Raw genomic sequence first — 22,343 nt, 5'->3', positions numbered from 1 at the left:
CAAATGGATAAAGAAACCCCACCCTCTCTGCCACTCATCCAAATGAGTTCTCTTTTCTCCAAACAATGCATTCTTAGTTCTCCCAACCAGTTCTACATGATAGGGCTGCACAAGAATACAGAATCTGCCTTTACAGTTGCTTCCTCAAGCCACACTGCTTTTTCAACTAGTAAAATTGTCTAAATTCTTACATTGATGGAGAGGGAAGGAAGGAGGGAAGAGATTAGCAAATGTGCTAAGGAGTCAGGAATTAAAAAGAGGGTAGAAAGTAGTCAGATCTACCTGCTGCTCCATGAATGGACATTTGGGAGGCCTGCGCTTAGTCTAAGATGTGCAAATGCTTTGCTTTCCAGTAGCCCTTCTGACTGCTGTCTCCTAGGCACACACTCCATTCATGGTGTCCATGGACAGTCTGAGGAAAATAGATTTGTGTTAGAACATAGTAGATTTAATGTAGGTATGAGGAAAGCATTTCTAATGCTGAAAGTTGTAACAGACAAGAAAAGATTATCAAGGGAAGTCATGAGTATCTGCTGAAGAACCCAGGGGCTGATTTTCACCCCCTTCCCTGGGAAAGCTTAGATCAACACTGTCCAGTAGAAACACAAAGTGTGCCTCATTTTAAACTTTCTAATGGTCACTTTAAAAAAAATTAAAAAGAAACAGGTAAAAATCATTTTAATAACATTTTATTTAACTAATATATTTCATATTATTTCCATGTGCAGCCAATATCTTGCAATTATTAATGAGATATTTTGCATTCCTTTTTCATACCAAGTCTCTGTGTATTTTACATCTCAGTTCTCACTGGCCACATTCCAGGGACCATAGTCCTATGTGGCTAATGGCTTACAGTATTGGAGCAGATTTGATCACAGGACCCCGTGATTAAAATGTGTTTGTGTGTCTCTTTTCCAGAAGAGGACAAAAGAGAAGTTGGTGCACGTCCTTTCTCTGTGTGGCCAAGAAGTAGGATTAAGCAAAAATCCATCAGTAAGTTCTGTCATGTATCATGTTTATGTTGGTACCATATCTTTTTTTACCTTTGATCTCTTTTAGCTTTAAAGAAGTCTGCTGTGAATTATAGGTATGATATCCACCATCTAGATCAAACCCATACATTATTTCTCTCCACCCTATGCTTTTTAACGTCCTTTAGTTCAGAAACAATGAATGATTTTGTTGCTCTAGTTTCTGCAAATAGTTCTTTTCCTTGTTTAAAATTTCTTGATTTTTTATAAATATGCCCAGATATCCTTAAAATATGTATACATCATTCTCTCCTGCACCACCATATTTAATATACATTCCTATGCAGTGTAATTTTGCCCTGTGTATGCATACCTCTTCCTGTGATGTCATTGTTTTACTTATGCACAATAGGGATGGAAATAATGATATATCATTATGGGGTTTTTCTCTTTTAAACATCCACTGGTGTTACAGTTAAAACAACAACATGCCATTGGGCTTTGGAATAAATGAATAATCACAGTATTAGAATTTAGCTTCTGAAGCTTTTAAATAATTTAGAAAATTCAAGTTGTCTGGGAGTCTGTTGTAGCAAAAGGAAAAAAAATCTCAGGGTCTGGTTTCAGGGGTATTTTTATTTTGTCTATATCTCAGCGTCTTTGCGTCTTTGTTACCAACAAAAAAACTAAATAGCAAACTAAATAATTTCCCAAATCGAGTAAGAATTAGCAAAGAGTTGTTCTGGGAAGCTGTCTTTCCAATCTCAAAATGAATCTACTAGTGTAATTCATGAGCAGGTGAAATGTTAGAGGCTCATATATATTCACTCAAGTGCAGATTAGTGTTTCATATCATTGGGGAAATGTGCCCCAGCCAGCCAGCAGCTGAGCTCGGCTTCCACCGAAGTCACCTTTTTCATGTTATTGATCAGTTAAGGTTTGTTACTGCTCCCACGACATTACATAGCAGGGAGGGAACAAGGCAATAGTAGCAGGGGCAGAGGGAGGAAGGGGACCAAGGGCACTTTGCCTCTGCAGGGCAGCTTTCCAGAGAGGGCCATCTCCTACTGCCATTCTGGCTGGTACTTCCTGCTCAGATCCAAACTGCCTGCTTTCTGTGCTGAGGCTCTTCTAGCTACAAATGTTTGTCTGGAGCATGTTACAGATAGGAGACACAGCACTGACTGGGAAAAGGAGCCTCCAACTGAGGAAATCCGAATTCTAGCCCCATCTCTTATGAACTAGCTGCCTGGCCCTCGGTGCTGTTCCCCTCATAGAGCCATTTGCAATCCCTGTGCAAACTGTGTGCCATGGACCATTTTATGAGAATGTAATGCAAATCACAGGACTATTCTCAAACACTGGAAGAAAAAAAGTATACTTAAAACCTATTCGGGATGCCTGGGGGCACAGTGGTTGAGCATCTGCCTTCAGCTCAGGTCATGGTCCCCTGGAATCGAGTCCCGCATTGGGCTCCCCACTGGGTGCCTGCTTCTCCCTCTGCCTATGTCTGTCCCTCTCTCTCTGTGTCTCTCATGAATGAATGAATGGATGAATGAATGAATGAATATATAAATAAATAAAATCTTTTTAAAAAAATAAAAATAAAACCTATCATTCTTTTTTACTTTTGAGAGACACTTGTTATATTAAATGCATATAAATGATTTGCCTACTTTTCAAGGAAGACCAGACAATATAATGGTTAAGAAAATCATATTAGTCACTTTATATAATATCAGTCTGTGTGGAATAGACCACATACTGGGTCACAAATCGGGTCTGAACTGATACCAAAAGATTGGGATCGTCCGCTGCATATTCTCAGACCATAATGCCTTGAAATTAGAACTAAATCACAACAAGAAGTTTGGAAGGACCTCAAACACGTGGAGGTTAAGGACCATCCTGCTAAAAGATGAAAGGGTCAACCAGGAAATTAGGGAAGAATTAAAAAGATTCATGGAAACTAATGAGAATGAAGATACAACTGTTCAAAATCTTTGGGATGCAGCAAAAGCAGTCCTAAGGGGGAAATACATCGCAATACAAGCATCCATTCAAAAACTGGAAAGAACTCAAATACAAAAGCTAACCTTACACATAAAGCAGCTAGAGAAAAAACAGCAAATAGATCCTACACCCAGCAGAAGAAGAGAATTAATAAAGATTCGAGCAGAACTCAATGAAATCGAGACCAGAAGAACTGTGGAACAGATCAACAGAACCAGGAGTTGGTCTTTGAAAGAATTAATAAGATAGATAAACCATTAGCAGCCTTATTAAAAAGAAGAGAGAGAAGACTCAAATTAATAAAATCATGAATGAGAAAGGAGAGATCACTACCAACACCAAGGAAATACAAACGATTTTAAAAACGTATTATGAACAGCTATACCCCAATAAATTAGGCAATCTAGAAGAAATGGACGCATTCCTGGAAAGCCACAAACTACCAAAACTGGAATGGGAAGAAATAGAAAACCTGAACAGGCCAATAACCAGGGAGGAAATTGAAGCAGTCATCAAAAACCTCCCAAGACACAAAAGTCCAGGGCCAGATGGCTTCCCAGGGGAATTCTATCAAACGTTTAAAGAAGAAACCATACCTATTCTCCTAAAGCTGTTTGGAAAGATAGAAAGAGATGGAGTACTTCCAAATTCGTTCTATGAGGCCAGCATCACCTTAATTCCAAAGCCAGACAAAGACCCCACCAAAAAGGAGAATTACAGACCAATATCCCTGATGAACATGGATGCAAAAATTCTCAACAAGATACTAGCCAATAGGATCCAACAGTACATTAAGAAAATTATTCACCATGACCAAGTAGGATTTATCCCCGGGACACAAGGCTGGTTCAACACTCAATGTGATTCATCATATCAGCAAGAGAAAAACCAAGAACCGTATGATCCTCTCATTAGATGCAGAGAAAGCATTTGACAAAATACAGCATCCATTCCTGATCAAAACTCTTCAGAGTGTAGGGATAGAGGGAACTTTCCTCAACATCTTAAAAGCCATCTACGAAAAGCCCACAGCAAATATCATTCTCAATGGGGAAGCACTGGGAGCCTTTCCCCTAAGATCAGGAACAAGACAGGGATGTCCACTCTCACCACTGCTATTCAACATAGTATTGGAAGTCCTAGCCTCAGCAATCAGGCAACAAAAAGACATTAAAGGCATTCAAATTGGCAAAGAAGAAGTCAAACTCTCCCTCTTTGCCGATGACATGATACTCTACGTAGAAAACCCAAAAGCCTCCACCCCAAGATTGCTAGAACTCATACAGCAATTTGGCAGTGTGGCAGGATACAAAATCAATGTCCAGAAATCAATGGCATTTCTATACACTAACAATGAGACTGAAGAAAGAGAAATTAAGGAGTCAATTCCATTTACAATTGCACCCAAAAGCATAAGATACCTAGGAATAAACCTAACCAAAGAGGTAAAGGATCTATACCCTAAAAACTACAGAACACTTCTGAAAGAAATTGAGGAAGACACAAAGAGATGGAAAAATATTCCATGCTCATGGATTGGCAGAATTAATATTGTGAAAATGTCAATGTTACCCAGGGCAATATACACGTTTAATGCAATCCCTATCAAAATACCATGGACTTTCTTCAGAGAGTTAGAACAAATTATTTTAAGATTTGTGTGGAATCAGAAAAGACCCCGAATAGCCAGGGGAATTTTAAAAAAGAAAACCATATCTGGGGGCATCACAATGCCAGATTTCAGGTTGTACTACAAAGCTGTGGTCATCAAGACAGTGTGGTACTGGCACAAAAACAGACACATAGATCAATGGAACAGAAGAGAGAACCCAGAAGTGGACCCTGAACTTTATGGGCAACTAATATTCGATAAAGGAGGAAAGACTATCCACTGGAAGAAAGTCTCTTCAATAAATGGTGCTGGGAAAATTGGACATCCACATGCAGAAGAATGAAACTAGACCACTCTCTTGCACCAGACACAAAGATAAACTCAAAATGGATGAAAGATCTAAATGTGAGACAAGATTCCATCAAACTCCTAGAGGAGAACACAGGCAACACCCTTTTTGAACTTGGCCACAGTAACTTCTTGCAAGATACATCCACAAAGGCAAAAGAAACAAAAGCAAAAATGAACCATTGGGACTTCATCAAGATAAGAAGCTTTTGCACAGCAAGGGATACAGTCAACAAAACGAAAAGACAACCTACAGAATGGGAGAAGATATTTGCAAATGACATATCAGATAAAGGGCTAGTTTCCAAGATCTATAAAGAACTTATTAAACTCAACACCAAAGAAACAAACAATCCAATAATGAAATGGGCAAAAGACATGAAGAGAAATCTCACAGAGGAAGACATAGACATGACCAACAAGCACATGAGAAAATGCTCCGCATCACTTGCCATCAGGGAAATACAAATCAAAACCACAGTGAGATACCACCTCACACCAGTGAGAATGGGGAAAATTAACAAGGCAGGAAACCACAAATGTTGGAGAGGATGCGGAGAAAAGGGAACCCTCTTACACTGTTGGTGGGAATGTGACCTGGTGCAGCCACTCTGGAAAACTGTGTGGAGGTTCCTCAAAGAGTTAAAAATAGATCTGCCCTACGACCCAGCAATTGCACTGCTGGGGATTTACCCCAAAGATACAGATGCTGTGAAATGCCGGGACACCTGCACCCCGATGTTTCTAGCAGCAATGTCCACAATAGCCAAACTGTGGAAGGAGCCTCGGTGTCCATCGAAAGATGACTGGATAAAGAAGATGTGGTTTATGTATACAGTGGAATATTCCTCAGCCATTAGAAATGACAAATACCCACCATTTGCTTCAATGTGGATGGAACTGGAGGGTATTATGCTGAGTGAAGTAAGTCAATCGGAGAAGGACAAACAGTGTATGTTCTCATTCATTTGGGGAATATAAATAATAGTGAAAGGGAATATAAGGGAAGGGAGAAGAAATGTGTGGGAAATATCAGAAAGGGAGACAGAACATGAGAGACTCCTAACTCTGGGAAACGAACTAGAGGTGGTGGAAGGGGAGGAGGGCAGGGGGTGGGGGTGAATGGGTGACAGGCACTGAGGGGGGTACTTGACGGGATGAGCACTGGGTGTTATTCTGTATGTTGGTAAATTGAACACCAATAAAAAAATAAATTTATTAAAAAAAATATCAGTCTGTGTGCAGGAGAGCCTGGATAGCAAAACATTTAGGTTCATTTGCAGTTCATTTCTAGAAAGTTCTGCTGAAATGTCCCAGTGGAAAGAACCTAAATACAGAAGAGAGGTTGAAAAGGTTAACATGCAAAAGATCTCAATAGGAAAAAAATGTTTTGTTCTGTTTATATCAACAGGAAAGGAATTTAAATATAAATTACAAGCATGGCTGCTCAGACACTCGTCTAATTCAAATGAGCAAGGACTATACTTTTTGGCTTCTGTTTCTTATTCTTCAGCATTTTCTGGTTTATCTCTGAAATGGTTAAATCCTTTGCCCTCACGAGTCATTCTACAATAACATATCTTGGTATTGGTAGCCTTTAAAATATTATGTGACAGTATGTTTGTGAAATATACGTGCATGTGTACAATTTCTAACCTCAGTTCGGAAACAGTGGAAAATTTCTTGGCTGCCCTAGTTGGTCTGTGAACACACACTCAGTTGTCACACTCACACATACAAACACACACCCAGGTGGGATCCAGTATTCATCCATTAAGCAGCAGCAATGTGACTCGACTCCTGTGTGAACTTGCATCTTTGCAATGAGTTTAATTTGAAGGCACCTGTCCAACATAAATAATAAAAGAACATTCTAAAAATACCCACTTAAGGAATTAGGTGTGCACTGGAAATAGAGGTCCATGAAGAGCCAATTACAGTTTTTGTTGCACAAACAACCAGAGGGAGACTGGTCTCTCAGGAGAGGACTCTTGTGATTTGTAGGTGATTTTTTCATCGTGTGGGGACTTGGATCTACTTGAGCACCAGACGAGCTTGGTGTCTTCTGAGGACGGCGCCCGAGAGCAGGAGAACATGGATGACACAAACAGCGAGCAGCAGTTTAGAGTCTTTAGAGACTTCGATTTCCTAGATGTGGAGCTGGAGGATGGAGAGGTACAGTCTATTCTCTGTAAAAATAACCCACTCAGCCTTTCCTTGACTAACGAAAATGGTTTCTTTTTACCCTGCTAAATAATGAGGTTTTTTAAGTCTTTAATTGGAAAGCTGTAAACTTTATTTTGAATCAACTTATTCAAAGTACAGCAGCTTAACTTGGGCAAAAGTTACCACACCCTTCCTGTCTGAGTCCACAGCATAAGCTGCCAAGTTATTTCCAAATGGCAAAGATCTGACATTTAATGACCACACAAAGACTGTGTGTATGTGTGTGTGTGTTATGTGCAGTCCAAAGGTGAACTTAAAAAAAAAAATCACAAAAATAGTCATGTTCTGAGCCTGTTCTCAGGTATCTGGGTAAAATATGCTAAGCATCTAATTATTTTAAAAGCAAAATTACTCTAATTTGATTACTTCAGAGCTTGCCTGCTCCAACATGAGACAGGAGCCTAAGGGCTTCAGCATTTTTGTGATGTTTAATGAAATCACTACATCTTGAAAACAAGACATAAGACCCAGGAGAGCTCCGTGCTCTGCTCTGGGTTGGTAGCTAGAGTTCCTAGACACCTGGAGCAGCTGAATTCATGTCTCAACTGGCAAATGCAGATTCATGGATTTGAATGATAATTATGGTAAATAGGATGCTTTCGGTTATTAATCATGCTTCTGAAAACTGGAATTAGAAGGAAGGGGCATCATTCTGACCCTCTCATTTCAGTAGCTCAGGGGCATGTTCCAGCTGGGGCCAAGAAGTAGGATAGTAGATAGTCTCCCCATGGAGGAAAACAAAATTGACCACTGGGAGACTGCCATATGTCAAAATGCCTGGTACTGAGCTGGCTCTGGTGTTGCTTCACATTTAACTAAACGCACTGATTTTCCCAAAGAAAGGGCTTTCTGTCGGTCTTACAGTTAAAATGGAGGCCCATATTCAAAGTTTATTGGATCCCATGATGGGTAGGCGCCTCCTGACTAACTATAAACTTGTGAGAAATTGTGCATCCACTGCTTACCTTCCCTAAAAGGATATGATTGCAGACCAACCCTCTTATGTTGAGATAAGGCCAAGAAGTGATCTGCTTTTGTTCCTCTCAGCCATGGCCTACCCTGGATATCTGGGGAGAATTATGTCCTCAGAATGAAGAATGTTTTCTTTACCTGTTCTTTCTGTAGAAAACAAGTTTAGCAGACCCAGTCCTGAAAGAGTATAAAGGCACTGACTGTAAAGCATCTTTAAAACAAATGTCAGCTTTTCACCTTGAATTATTCTAGAACCTGTAAAAAGTATGGCAGACTTTTCTGTTAACTTTAATAAGTGATAACAAAATTAATCACTGAATATGGTGAGGATTGTTTTTAAAAGTCTAAATCAAAATTCAGCCATTTAGAATACTTTCGAAATGTCTCAGCCAGAGCTAAATGGAATGTCAGAAGATTACCTCCCTGATTTGGGCCGCCAACTTAATCTTTGTTCCTAGGCTAGAATTCAAACTTACCTCTTTACTCTAGAAGTTAAAGTAATGAGGGAAAAACTTGATGAAAAAAAGAGGGGCATCATTTTCCAGTCTCAGCCAAAAGGAAAAAAAATGTATTATGGGATGTGACCTAGCAGAAGTGATATAAACTAAAGAAATCAGACACAATTTCAGAACTAACAAATTTGATTTCTGTTAAAATAAAGGAAGGAAAATCTGAGGTGCTTCTCATTTGAAAATAAATATTATACTAATGTTTTCTAGAGACAATAAATAAGGAATACTTCATCTTCCTTCTAGTGTTCTATTATTATCCTAGCAGGCATGAATTACAAAAGCATAGTGATTATTTTATCTTACAGGATCAAGATTTTATAAGAAACTTAAGAGTGTGAAAATATATATTTCACCCAGATAAAATAAACTATATGAGAATGTTTTGCTTCTTCCCAATAAGATTATAATAAGGGCTTCTAGCAAGTTTACAGAGTGGTGGAATAAAAATGCTAGAGCTTTCGGTTTAGGCAGGTCCAGGTTGGAATTTCAACTCTGCCACTGACCTCACTTCATACCCTTAAACGTGAGTGCAATTTCTCTTGGCTCCCTCAACTATTAAATGGGTAGGATAGCTGCCTATGAAGTTGATGGGGGGATTAAAGCTTCTAACATAGTGTCAGGCACATAGCAGGTGTTCCTTTGTACTGTCATTGGTGAATAATTTCAGCATGTTCTCATTCTGAGAAAGCCAAACATATCTGGCATCTAGAGTAAAACAATTATCAGAAAAGACAAGTTTTTTATGTCTATTTCTTTTCATTAAATAGTCTCATAATTTGTTGACTCATATCTGTAAATGGTTTGCCTTAGAACTTTTCAGAATCTTTAAAAGATGCTGTGTCCTTGCTATTAATTGCACATCAGCAGTGAACACATCATGACCACAAACACTTTAGCTTTGTGAGATGAATCAGGTGATGCCACCTTTTTTTTTTCCCAGTTGATGACCATCATTCGTTTTCTCACAAATAAAAATGTAAGCATTCACCTCAAAAAAAAGTGTTGAGCACAAGTTGCCAGTCACTGAAGTGGCAAGCTATTTCAGAAATTGTATTTATGATTTCTTACCCCAGCTACACTATCCGCCCCTAAGAGGATTGGAATTTCTGGTGTTTGGTACTGATTTCTCTCTTTGGGGGTTTGTGTAGATCTTTACCTTTTTCTTTTTTAATTGCATCTACCGGAGGCTATATTGTCAGCCCTGTTTATTGCTATTGTGTTAAAACTAAGATAAATGCACTTGAGTGTCTTTAATATAATCATTTTAAATAGACCTCTTATTTGTTTTTCTGTCCATTCATTCTGCTTCCAAGGAACTTCAGGTAAGATGATGCTATCTTTAACTCAGATACTCTAAGTAGATGTTTTGCATCATTGCGGATTTATAACAACATAATTGCTTTTTTCCTCCCTTCTAGCATTATGTATGCCTATTTGCGTGCATATTTACGTTAAGGTGTGTGTGATACAAAAAGTATCTTTCTTTGTTATGCCAGTATGGAAAATAATTTCTAAACTATAAATACAAGATACTTTTAAAATCTTGATACACCTAGGCTAAAAGTTGCATAAGTCTATCTCTTGAGAGAAAGTGAAGTTTTAAATATGATCTGTGGAAACCCTACAATTTCTGGGAAGGCAGCTATACAACTGGTTTGGTTGTGTTGTATTAAAGGGGAAGTCAACAAGATGCATCTAACAATATACCACAAACACTTGCAATCAGATCCTTTCCAGGCATTAGGAGCTATCTCTGGCGACTATATAAAGTTTCATCCAAATGAGACCATTTCTCAAGTAAAAGGGGGTGCTAATAATAATTGCATCCAGACAACAGGCACAAACCAGGACCATCATGGGAAAACTAAGATCACCCTACTATACTTCTGTCATGTCAGACTTACTCTGAGAAAGTGTATATTTGAGAAAATATATTTTGTCATGGTATACCTATGTTCTTTCAACCATACTTACTTGACAGAATTCTAGTATGGAAAAAATTATTTCAAATATTATTTCCAATATCTCTAGAATGTTCAATCACTAATATTTTCTCATCTCAATATAAATCCTGAGTAGTTATTTAAGTTTGATAACTGACAGATGCAGATTGTCTTGAATAATTAGCCATCTCCTAAATTTCTCACACATAGAAAATCCAACATAATCAATAAAACACTGTTTTGGCTTTTAACCTTATATGTTGACTTTTAATAACCACACATGTGAACTTGAGCTAGACCGTAGCACTATTGACTTTTAATAACCAGACACTTGAACTTGAGCTAGACTATAGCACTACTGCATCTCAATTCTTCAGCCACCACCAGGAAAACAGTTTCAACACCTTGCCTCTGATGGAGCTACTGAATCCTCTAGAAAGACATCCAGATATTTTTCCTGTAGGAGCAGCCTTCCCTTGCCCCTAGTTCTCATGCCTGGTTCATTCAGGTCTTCATCAGAGGTGTAGTTGTATCAGTAGGAGCAGCTGTCTGTGCCCAGTGTAGCATTCCCTGACCCTAGACACCTATATTTCTCTGTAAGCTCATGGTTCTGTCTCGGGTTCAGCGTGCGAGACTTCCAGAATTTTTGCCTTAGATAGTTAATCCAACCCATTCACTGATTTGGTGCAAGAGAATCAGCTTTAGGATTTATGTTTTAAATCTTTATTTATATATTTCTTCCAGCAATGTACACATTTTTCTTTTTCTCTGTGTTCTTATTCTTTTGATCTTTTTCACTTCTTTACACATTGCATTTTCTTTTTCTTTCCAGAACTCTTGCCTCTTCCACCCTTTTTTTTTTTCACTGAAATAGCTATTTTAAAATGCCAACACAACAATTAACCTTTCCTACTAGGAAATAAAATATTTGATGACAATTTATCATAGCAGATGCAGATAAAGGTATAGATACAGATAAAACAGCAGATACAGTTACTCTTTATAATCAAATAGTCCAAAGAACAATCATAAACATCATACATGGGGATAAATAATGACAGTAACCTTTGTATCAGATCCAGAATGTGTTTAGGTTCTTACCTATTGCCTTCTACCATGAGTAGCCAAAAAAGACTTCAGAAAAGCTAAGCATCCATTATATGAGAGATCGACTTACTGAGTTCTCACCAGAATAAGGTGTTTGTTTGTTTGTTTGTTTGTTTGTTTGTTTGTTTCAGCAAACAAACCTTCAGACAGTGTTTCAAGTGACTTCTAAATGAAAGGATCTGGGCTAGATTTTGTTCAAATTACCTATTTATATAGGTTAAAACTTGCTTATCAAGAAGCTGGATATTATTTCTCTTCCTTATTCCTGTTTTAACAGAGAGTAAAATAAAACCCAAATTACTTTCTAGGAAAGGTTTTTGTGCTGGAAAAATACACTTAATGTGAGATGGTCTATAGAGAAAGTCTGAGATACAACTTAACACTTGCATTGCCACTTAGCACAGTTCTCTGTAAATTAAAAGTTCAAGTCAGTGATAGGGTTTGGTACCAAGTCAATCATTGCAGGTCCAGGAAAGCAACTATTTTCTATGTTGGGACAATTATTTAAAGATGAGTCTAAAGCAAAAGTCAAGCCATGCTGCTCTGGCCTCTGCATAGTGCATGATCCGTCAGACTTTGCCCAGCTGCTATCAAATATTCTTTTAACTCTGCATTTGATCTGCGAAAACCGCTGTAGCAGGAACAGGCTGGAATGTTTACCTAATGCTCTTCTACTTAATACCCAAAGGATGTGGAATGTGCTACAGCATAGCTCCTACTTTTCTCCTTCCAAAAACAGTACTAAACGGGCCGGGGAGGGGCACACCTCTTTTGAGATTGTTTTAATATTAATAGTCTCTTTCTTACAGATTTTTAGATACTTATAGAGTGTACCAAAGTCACCTTTTAAGAAACATGATATCACCCACCAGACCCAAGAAAAGTGTGTAATCACTTCTACCTACGATTTAATATGCGTTTAGGTGAAAATAGTATGCTTTACTACCTGTCACATCATGTAAACAAAATGTTTGGAACCAAAGTAGATGAGAGCTTGAGAGTTCATAATGAAAGCATTTATTTCTAAGCTATGACTAATTGAATGTGTGAAGGTGTGAGCGCAGGAAGATTCTGGCATAAAAACCAGCTGATGGTGTGATTTCAGGGTGAGAGTATGGACAATTTCAACTGGGGAGTGCGCAGGCGTTCTCTGGATAGTTTGGACAAGTGTGACATGCAGCTTCTGGAGGAGCGCCAACTTTCAGGAAGGTCTCCCAGCCTCAATAAAATGAACCATGAGGATTCCGATGAATCCTCTGAAGAGGAGGACCTCACAACCAGCCAGATCCTGGAGCACTCCGACCTAGTAAGTAGGAACCTTCCCACCATGAGAAACAGGAGATTTATTTTTGTAATTGAAGCAGTAGCATGGTTTCCAGTTGCTGCTAGAGAAACTTTGCATAGCTGCTAACCTAAACTCTGAAATGTTAGGTGGTGTCTAACTGATTGTAACAAGCCTCTTGTCTATAGGTTGCAAATGGACCCAAATACTGGGGGTTTTTATAGAAGCCTTGAACACCATCAAATCTGTTAAGGACTGGACTTTCCTCAAATAACTTTTACTAGGCTAGAATCTTTAAAAAAAAAATTCCTGAGACATCTGAAGTTTGAGGAAATATAACGAACCTTTGGATGTGGTTATCTGCAAATATGAGTGTTCGTGTTTTATTAGCGTTCTGTGCCCTAATGCCCTATGCCAGCTGCTGTGTTTAAGTTCTAACCAGAGTGAAATATGCACGTTAAATAATATCCATCAACCAACAACAAACTCAGACAATGGTTTGTACTCTTACGTAAAGAATAATTTGAGCCTTTTAAGAAACTCTACAGTGTCATTTGCTTTGCTTTCTCTCCAGATCATGACTCGTTCCCCTTCCGAGGAGACTAATCCCATGGAATCGCTCACCACAGCCTGTGACATGACCCCTGCTGACCCTCATTCATTCAACACCAGAATGGCTAGTTTTGATGCATCTTTGTCTGATATGAATAATCTGCAGATTTCTGAGGGCTCAAAGGTGAAGAGATTTGGGCAATTGTGGTTTTAGTTTTCTTAAAGAAAATAGTACTTCCAATTTTCTAAGAAATCTTAGGGGGCTGTAAGTGGAGGGACTATCTTTATCTTTTTCCTTTCTTAATTTTTTGAAATCATTGAATTTGTGCACCTGAGCCTATGTCCTGAAAGTTGTTTTACCCTTACAAATGAGCAGCCATCTTCTTGTTGGTTGAAAGAGATTTTATTTCAGGTCTCAGTCAAATGAGACATTTTGTATTTTCCATAGAGCAGGAACACTGCTGATTAATGGCAAAATAAATCGGTGTAGGTCTGAGATCGCTGTGACTTGGTAACTGCTGTTCTTTGTCATGACTTTTATAAAACAATATGCTAAGTGAGGTGTGGGTGTCTGCATGTATTTGGGGAAATTTTTTCCTATGTAGGAACCAGTTATACAATTTGTACATTGATTCCATTCTGGCCTTTTGGGATACTATTGGAATTTTCAGTGTTAATCACAATATTATGCCAGATTTAAACAAAACTGTTCTAGCCAGACTGAGGAGAAAAGTAAGTAATGGATATAGTTTTCTTATTTAAAAGATTAGATATTTAAAAAGCTAACAATGTATATTTCATTTAAAGTCAATCTTGTCAAAATTTCCCTAAACTATCCTAACCATAAAACTATCCACTTTCACACTGTGTTCAAATAAGTGCCCACATATATGCCATTAATATAGAATTTTATTTTCTTATATTACAAATACCAAAATAACCTACTGCTGTTGGTAGTAGGTGTCCTTTATCCTGAGTTTGCTTATGGTAGTACAAGTTTGAAAGAGAAAGTTATAATTCTTTACATGTATAAAAGTATATTCTTTCTGATATTTCTAATGAGAAAAATATATACTGGCTGTTGTGTATTCTTTTACAGTGCACTTAAAACAGATCTGAGGTCCAGGGAAATCTATGTCACTTTAAACAAAGGACAGCCAACCAAATCACAATCACTTAAAAATTTTGATGCTTGAGGAATTATTTCTAAGAGAACCTCAGTGCAAAAGGAATACAGTCAGGATTCTGAGAGTCAGCACAGTCCTTTTTTTTTAGCCAAAAAAGGTCCAGAGAGAAAACTTGTCTGAGATTAAAATGCCAGAATCCTAAGATTAAGAAATTAAATTTCATGGAAAGGACATAAATGTGCAGTTATTAACATTTGATATTTTGATATTTCTCAGCCTTAGAATAGCCATTTTCTCAATTTTTCTATTTTGGTTGCTAAACTACATAGATTTCCAATAGAAAGCACTGCCTGAGTGGTAATATATTTATAAACTCACACAGAAATCATCTAACTTGATCAAGGAAAAGTCAAGTCTTATTTCTGAAAGGCTCTCTCTGTTTTCCACATGAGCTGGGTTTCTGCAATGTGTGATATAGCTGTGATGTTAGAAAGGGAAAATAAAGGACATTTTTGTGAGAACTCAGTCCTCCCCTAATAGATGAAGTTTATGTACACTAATAAGCCAGACCAGTCACCGGCAGCCAGTCTCGATGGCACCACTGTAGTTTTAAAAAGCTGGAAAAAGCAGATACGGATAAGCTCTGAAACTCAGCTATTTATGAGCAATTCCTTCAAAGACATGAGATATCTTGTTTCCCTAACATATCTTTAAACACCCCTCTTAATTTCTCTATTAATCCTAGATTCAAAATACTAACTGGGTGGCCAGACAGCAACCTGTGATAATGCTCAAATTCATACATATTTCCTTTTCGCCTTGCCTTGGTTTTAAGAAAATGACTCACTGAAACGTGTCTTCCTCTCCTCTTCTGGTCTGTAACCCAGCTGCCTTCCTTCCTCTCCTACAGAACAGTCAGTTCTCGAACTGATTACTCCTGGCCTACATTCAAACCCAGCCTCTTTTTCCATTGCTCTCACTGTGTCTGTCTCCTGCCCCTCACTGATCCCAGCTCTGCCTGACCTAGAGCTCTTGCATTTCACCACTCATTCTACATCTTCAGCAATGTGAGAGCAGACTCTCTTATCCGTTATCTCCAGGGGAGGGAGGGTTCCAAGAGCAAAGCATGTATGTAAATGGGCCTTAGAGGATTTCCAGTATGGAAAGGCCTGTCAACATGGTAGGTGCAGTGAACAACCATGGACCACTTATTCACCCTGCAGGTTATCTTGAGCATTTACATACCAATCACTGATGATTCTAAATTCCAGTTTCCATAGGTAAAGGAATTCTGTATCAGAGAGTTCCCTCTGGATAGGCTCACGTTAGAAGTGGGGGTCGTATGGTAGAAAGAGCTCTGAATCCAGAGGCCCTCATTTATCTACTCAGTGTTGGCTAAGTCCCTTTCCCACACATGAGTTTCCTATAAAATGTGAGGGCTGGACCGAGGGTCTCTGTGGTTGTTTCCAAGTTTAGCATTTATACTCCCATAATCCTGGGTCAGATATGGCAATTTCCTGAGAACCTCTTTGGAAACTATTGTGGACAAGATGGAAAAGAAGGTAAAGAATGAACAGTATTTTGGAGAAATCCCAAGTCCAGTTATAGCTGGAAAATCAATGTCCCTGATTTCTCTCACTGTCAGGATTTGTCTCTTTTATTTTTCCTTTAGTTTAATAGGTTTTCCCAAATCTATTCTTACATGCTGGGGATTCTTTCCCTTTTTTCTTCTTCCAGGCTGAAGCTGTTCAGGAGGGAGAGGACACGGCCGTACATGAGGACGATCTTTCTAGTTCTGTCAATGAACTCCCAGCAACTTTCGAATGCAGTGGTAGCTTTAGCCTGGATATGACTGAGGCAGAAGAAAAAGGCAATAGAGCACTGGACCAGTTTACTCTTGCAAGGTAGAGAAGCCCCTGGTGGAAATGAGTGGTGACAGCGTACTGGGCACATTATATCGCATTCACTATTGTATCCCAAGTGCAAGGTCACATGGGCATTGCTGGGACTTCCTAATCAAGAGTCCAAATTGACTTCTGACTCCGCGAAGGCTCTCAGCTGGTCAGAGTCCCCCAACCTAGGCACAGGACCTTAGGTGAAACTGAAACCGGTACTCATGTGCCTCCTAAAGCCGGAGAGTAACACAGAACAACATAAATCCTAGTAGAGTAACTCAAAAGCCAAAGAAGGGCCTGGGGACTTGGTCCAAGCCTTGCAAGCCTTGAAGATAAGCAAGACTGGCAGACCTTGCAAATGAGGAGTTCTTTACACTCTGAGTTAAAAGACAAGAACAGGAGGCTCTTTATAAGTTACATACCTACTTTTTTTTAAGTGGGTGGCTTTTCAGCTCAGTGGCTGGTATTCCTGAGACTAGTGAGATATAGCCAGAGAACACAAATAAACAAGAATAGAGAGGAATAGATAAAAACACTAATGCAGGGGCGCCAGGGTGGCTCAGTCCATTGAGTGTCTGGCTCAGATCACAGCTCAGGTCTTCATCTCAGGCTCATGAGTTCAAACCCTGCATTGGGCTCCACACTGGGCATTGAGCCCACTTAAAACAAAACAAAACACTGCTATTGAAGTGTCTAGAATAAATCACAAGTGATAAAGCTACAGATTTACTTCTGGAGAAGAAAGTCAGAATCCTAGTATCTCTCTTCTGAATGTGTAATAGAACTAGTAGCTTTTGATATGGCTAGACAAAGACCTTCTGTTATGGTGAGCAGTATCTGCTCTTGGAAGGGAAAGCTGAAAGTAATAGTGCATAGAGAAGAACCTGACCTTTCACCCATGTTCCTTATCTTTCCTTGCTTCATTCCTCAATATGTCCCTCACCTTGCGCTTCTGTCCTTTCATTTCCTTTTTTCCCTCCACCCTCCCCTCCTGGGCATTCATGCATGTGCAGTCATTAATAATCACCCCCACAAGGGGCAAGTTAAAAGATTCCAAATTTTTGTTCTAATGGTTCATAATGAAAAGTGAAAAGGAGCCAAAGTGCCAAAAGTAATGTTTATGTGTCTGGAGAATGGCCACTGGGAAAATGAGAAGGCAGGTCCCGACTCACTATAAAGGAAGTCAGAAGGGGAGGGGTCCCAGAAATTCTAGAGGTGAAAATTCTCTCTACTAGATTCAGACAAGAATGTGGAAGATGCGGAAAAGAGATGAGTCCCCAGAGCCACCCCCGAGAGCAGAGTGGGCAGGACAGCAGGCAGGCCTAGAGCTGAGATGACCAAGTACAGAAGGGAAATGGCACCTCCTGACAGGGTTGTTTTCATCTTTCCTAGCTTCGGAGAAGGGGACAGGGGAGTTTCCCCTCCTCCCTCGCCCTTCTTCTCGGCCATCCTTGCTGCATTTCAGCCGGCAGCCTGTGATGATGCAGAGGAAGCTTGGCGCAGCCACATCAACCAGCTTATGTGCGACTCGGATGGCTCCTGTGCTGTGTATACATTTCATGTGTTCTCCTCCTTGTTTAAGGTATGGGGCTCGGGCTGAGAGGACTGCATCTCCTAGGGGGGCAGCCGATTCTGGTTTCCAGAGGGGTGGTGGTTTCATTCCAGGGTTGCCCTGTTTTCTACTCCAGATCTCCCTCAATTGCCTCTAATTTCAGTCTTTCTTCCATTTAACTGTAATCTGCTCAACCTTCTCACACTCATCTTGCGAAGGCCAAGGCCGCATAGATGTAGTCTTCATTGCCGTACTGTTCACTTAGGCCATTCTGGCTTTGGTTGATGTCATGAGTCCCAGGCAAGCATGAAACTAGACCATTGAGCTGTGTCTTCTGCCAAGCCTATCCCACATCCCGTCTTTCCTCTGACACTTCCCGTATCTCTCGTTTTTCTTCATTATTCTTGTTTATCCTTTCATTGTCTTTCTTCTCTCCCTACCCGCCACCCCCTCAATGAATTCCTTAAACGTGTCAGCCATAGCTATGAATATGTGCTTCTCCTCGTAGATGCTTCTGAACACATGACAGGTCATACTTGGCTTCTCCTGGGTGAACCACAGCCTGGCTAGTTAGTCTGTCCCACCTCTGCACAAATGGGAACCAGGTGCCCCTTCCTCCAGAGTGCTGCAGTACTGAGTTTGGCCAGCAGAGGGAAGGCTGGCTCTCCATCCCTCTGCCAGGCACTAAGTGGCATCTTGCCCACAGCTCAATGTAGCAGTTGCTGGGTGGACGCCTTCAGATTTCACTTGTTATCCCCAAACACACAACAATTACTGAACCAAAGAGAGGCAGGGGACTCGACTTCTGATGGGTGAAAAGGTTTATTCTTATGCCTGCCTGTCTGTTGGTGTGCAAATTCCTGTCAGATTCTCTATGTATCTTGCTCTGAACTTTCTCCAAATGTCATTAAATGATTGGCAGAGGTAGAAGGCAGCAAAAGAAGAGAAACACAGCTTATTAAGAAACCCAAAGGTCTTCCATCAGCATTGGAGTTAACTGGCCCTGTAACTGTATTTGAAGCAGATCCCAGCTAGAAAGTGGCAGTGCTGGGAATAATACTCAGCCAGAAAGAGAGAGAAGGTTTTAGTAAAGTTTTACTGGCATGGAAGCATGGTTACCATAGAGTTTAAGAGAAAGTTAGCTTTAAAGAACCAGTAGGTATAGTATTCTTTTTTTTTTTTTAAATATCTATAAAATAACAAAAACAGACACATAGATCAATGGAACAGAATAGAGAATCCAGAAGTGGACCCTCAACTTTATGGGCAACTAATATTCGATAAAGGAGGAAAGACTATCCATTGGAAGAAAGACAGTCTCTTCAATAAATGGTGCTGGGAAAATTGGACATCCACATGCAGAAGAATGAAACTAGACCACTCTCTTTCACCATACACAAAGATAAACTGAAAATGGATGAAAGATCTAAATGTGAGACAAGATTCCATCAAAATCCTAGAGAAGAACACAGGCAACACCCTTTTTGAACTCAGCCATAGTAACTTCTTGCAAGATACATCCACGAAGGCAAAAGAAACAAGAGCAAAAATGAACTATTGGGACTTCATCAAGATAAGAAGCTTTTGCACAGCAAAGGATACAGTCAACAAAACTCAAAGACAACCTACAGAATGGGAGAAGATATTTGCAAATGACATATCAGATAAAGGGCTAGTTTCCAAGATCTATAAAGAACTTATTAAACTCAACACCAAAGAAACAAACAATCCAATCATGAAATGGGCAAAAGACATGAACAGAAATCTCACAGAGGAAGACATAGACATGGCCAACATGCATATGAGAAAATGCTCTGCATCACTTGCCATCAGGGAAATACAAATCAAAACCACAATGAGATACCACCTCACACCGGTGAGAATGGGGCAAATTAACAAGGCAGGAAACAACAAATGTTGGAGGGGATGCGGAGAAAAGGGAACCCTCTTAAACTGTTGGTGGGAATCTGAACTGATGCAGCCACTCTGGAAAACTGTGTGGAGGTTCCTCAAAGAGTTAAAAATATACCTGCCCTACGACCCAGCAATTGCACTGTTGGGGATTTACCCCAAAGATACAAATGCAATGAAACGCCGGGACACCTGCACCCCGATGTTTATAGCAGCAATGGCCACGATAGCCAAACTGTGGAAGGAGCCTCGGTGTCCAACGAAAGATGAATGGATAAAGAAGATGTGGTTTATGTATACAATGGAATATTCCTCAGCCATTAGAAACGACAAATACCCACCATTTGCTTCGACGTGGATGGAACTGGAGGGTATTACGCTGAGTGAAATAAGTCAATCGGAGAAGGACAAACATTATATGGTCTCATTCATTTGGGGAATATAAATAATAGTGAAAGGGAATATAAGGGAAGGGAGAAGAAATGTGTGGGAAATATCAGAAAGGGAGACAGAACGTAAAGACTGCTAACTCTGGGAAACGAACTAGGGGTGGTAGAAGGGGAGGAGGGCGGGGGGTGGGAGTGAATGGGTGACGGGCACTGGGGGTTATTCTGTATGTTAGTAAATTGAACACCAATAAAAAATAAATTTAAAAAAATGAAAATAAATAAAAATAAAATATCTATAAAATAGTGAAGATTTTACACTAGCCATTCACTGTAGTTTACTCTGGGTGATGAGATTATGGATGCCTTCTCCACAAACACGTGCGCGCGTGCACACACACACACACACTTCTTTTTCCTTTCTTTCAAGTTCCTATTTTCCTATAATGAAAATGCCTTCCTTCCAGCATTTTTTCCAAACTTGTATTTGATAACTTCCAACACAGAATTGCCACTAATAATACAAGGGAAACATAGAAAGGGACCATGTTGTTCCCGTCTTCAGTAGACGTGAGTGATGAGCTAATGAATGGATGGATGAGGATTTTACAGGCTGAGTTCTGTTGAGTATATCATAAGAGAGGGACAGTAACTTGGCGGGACCAAGGGATGGGCCCACTCACGGGTCCATTACCATCAAGAAGAGCCATAGCAGAGGGGAAAGGCAGGAAAATAAAGAATTCTATTGAAAGGAGGATCGTCTGCCTTAAAATTTTTCTGATTCAGGAAGCTGCAGTGTAGTTACTATAAAAAGTCAAGTCTGCTTTTGAGCCCCATGGCCCTTTTTATGACCCATTTTTGGAGAATTATATACCAAGAGTACTAATAGCTACGGTTTCTCACATTGACTTTTACTGTGCTGTTCTCTCTCAAGTTTCCAGTTTAGTTTCAGTGAAATCTTTTAGAAAGTTGACTGAACAAACTAAGGTTGTGTCTGGAATTAACTGGGAGTGGGAGGTGTTGTGAGGCCTAAGACAGAAAGCAATTGTTTGCTGAGAGATAAGAACTCCAGAAACACTAATGTTAGGCCACACTGAAATGTTAAAACAAACCATGAGAAAGTTACCACATGAGGTAGATTTACTTGTTAAGGATTTAGGAACAAAGTAATTTATTTTTTATATTGTTCTTAAATCGATTTTAAAATAATGGTGAATGGTTAATATTTTAAGTTTGGCTATTGTAGTATTTTTTTTCTTATTACAGTCACTAGACTCTTCGTGCTCAATTTTCTAGTCTTGAGCAATACTTTCCCTCTACCTAACATGGCTAACTCCCCTTTGCCCTCAGCTATACTACCAGTGATGCGCAAACCCCTGATTAGAGCTCACTTAAGCAAATGAAGCCTTCCTTTCTCTCTCCCTCTCTGTCACCTGTGTTCTCAAGCACATTGCGGTTACATGACATGTCTGTCGCATTCTATTAAAAATTACTATTGTCTCTTTCCCCCAGAGAAGCAAGTAACGGTGTCTTACTTTGATTCCCCTGCAGCTGGCACAGGTGCTAACATACAATAGGTGCTTAATAAACATAGGAAGAATGAATGGGAATCTTTTTTAGTGGAAAATCTTAAATAGACCTCTGACTTAATGCCAGTAGATCAGCAAATTGTCACATGAGCTGGGCAGTGGGGCTGGGCCCTTGCATAGGGGGCACTTTGGGGTTTGGACTTTATTTTTCCATTCATATATTAGATGAATCCCTAGGGAGCTTATCTGCAATAATAACCATACAAATGTGTACCTTTTATTTCAGTTTTTAATATTACATTTAGTCTTGGGGTGACTGAGTGGCTCAGTCAGTTAAGTGTCTGACTTTAGCTCAGGTCATGATCCCACAGTCCTGGGATCAAGCCCCACATTGGGTTGCTT

General features: G+C 39.6%; 2 protein-coding genes across 2 annotated transcripts in view; one reads left to right on the top strand and one right to left on the bottom strand.

The window, feature by feature from the left end:
* FRY (FRY microtubule binding protein) overlaps positions 1 to 22,343 on the top strand; it is a 260,730-nt gene that overhangs the window by 206,834 nt on the left and 31,553 nt on the right. Inside the window, exons 50-55 of the mRNA XM_038573337.1 lie at positions 922 to 996; positions 6,952 to 7,122; positions 12,813 to 13,013; positions 13,564 to 13,725; positions 16,406 to 16,572; positions 17,956 to 18,145. Of these exons, the coding sequence (XP_038429265.1) occupies positions 922 to 996; positions 6,952 to 7,122; positions 12,813 to 13,013; positions 13,564 to 13,725; positions 16,406 to 16,572; positions 17,956 to 18,145 (966 nt within the window). The remainder of the gene's footprint in view (positions 1 to 921; positions 997 to 6,951; positions 7,123 to 12,812; positions 13,014 to 13,563; positions 13,726 to 16,405; positions 16,573 to 17,955; positions 18,146 to 22,343) is intronic.
* ZAR1L (zygote arrest 1 like) overlaps positions 289 to 22,343 on the bottom strand; it is an 89,763-nt gene continuing 67,708 nt past the window's right edge. Inside the window, exon 4 of the mRNA XM_038573332.1 lies at positions 289 to 412. Within this exon, the coding sequence (XP_038429260.1) occupies positions 320 to 412 (93 nt within the window). The 3' untranslated portion in view covers positions 289 to 319. The remainder of the gene's footprint in view (positions 413 to 22,343) is intronic.

This window comes from Canis lupus, chromosome 25 (assembly GCF_011100685.1).
Source record: "Canis lupus familiaris isolate Mischka breed German Shepherd chromosome 25, alternate assembly UU_Cfam_GSD_1.0, whole genome shotgun sequence".
NCBI classification, from domain to species: Eukaryota; Metazoa; Chordata; class Mammalia; order Carnivora; family Canidae; genus Canis; species Canis lupus.
Note: the sequence above shows the minus strand (reverse complement) of the source record. Positions and strands in the feature narration are given on the sequence as shown.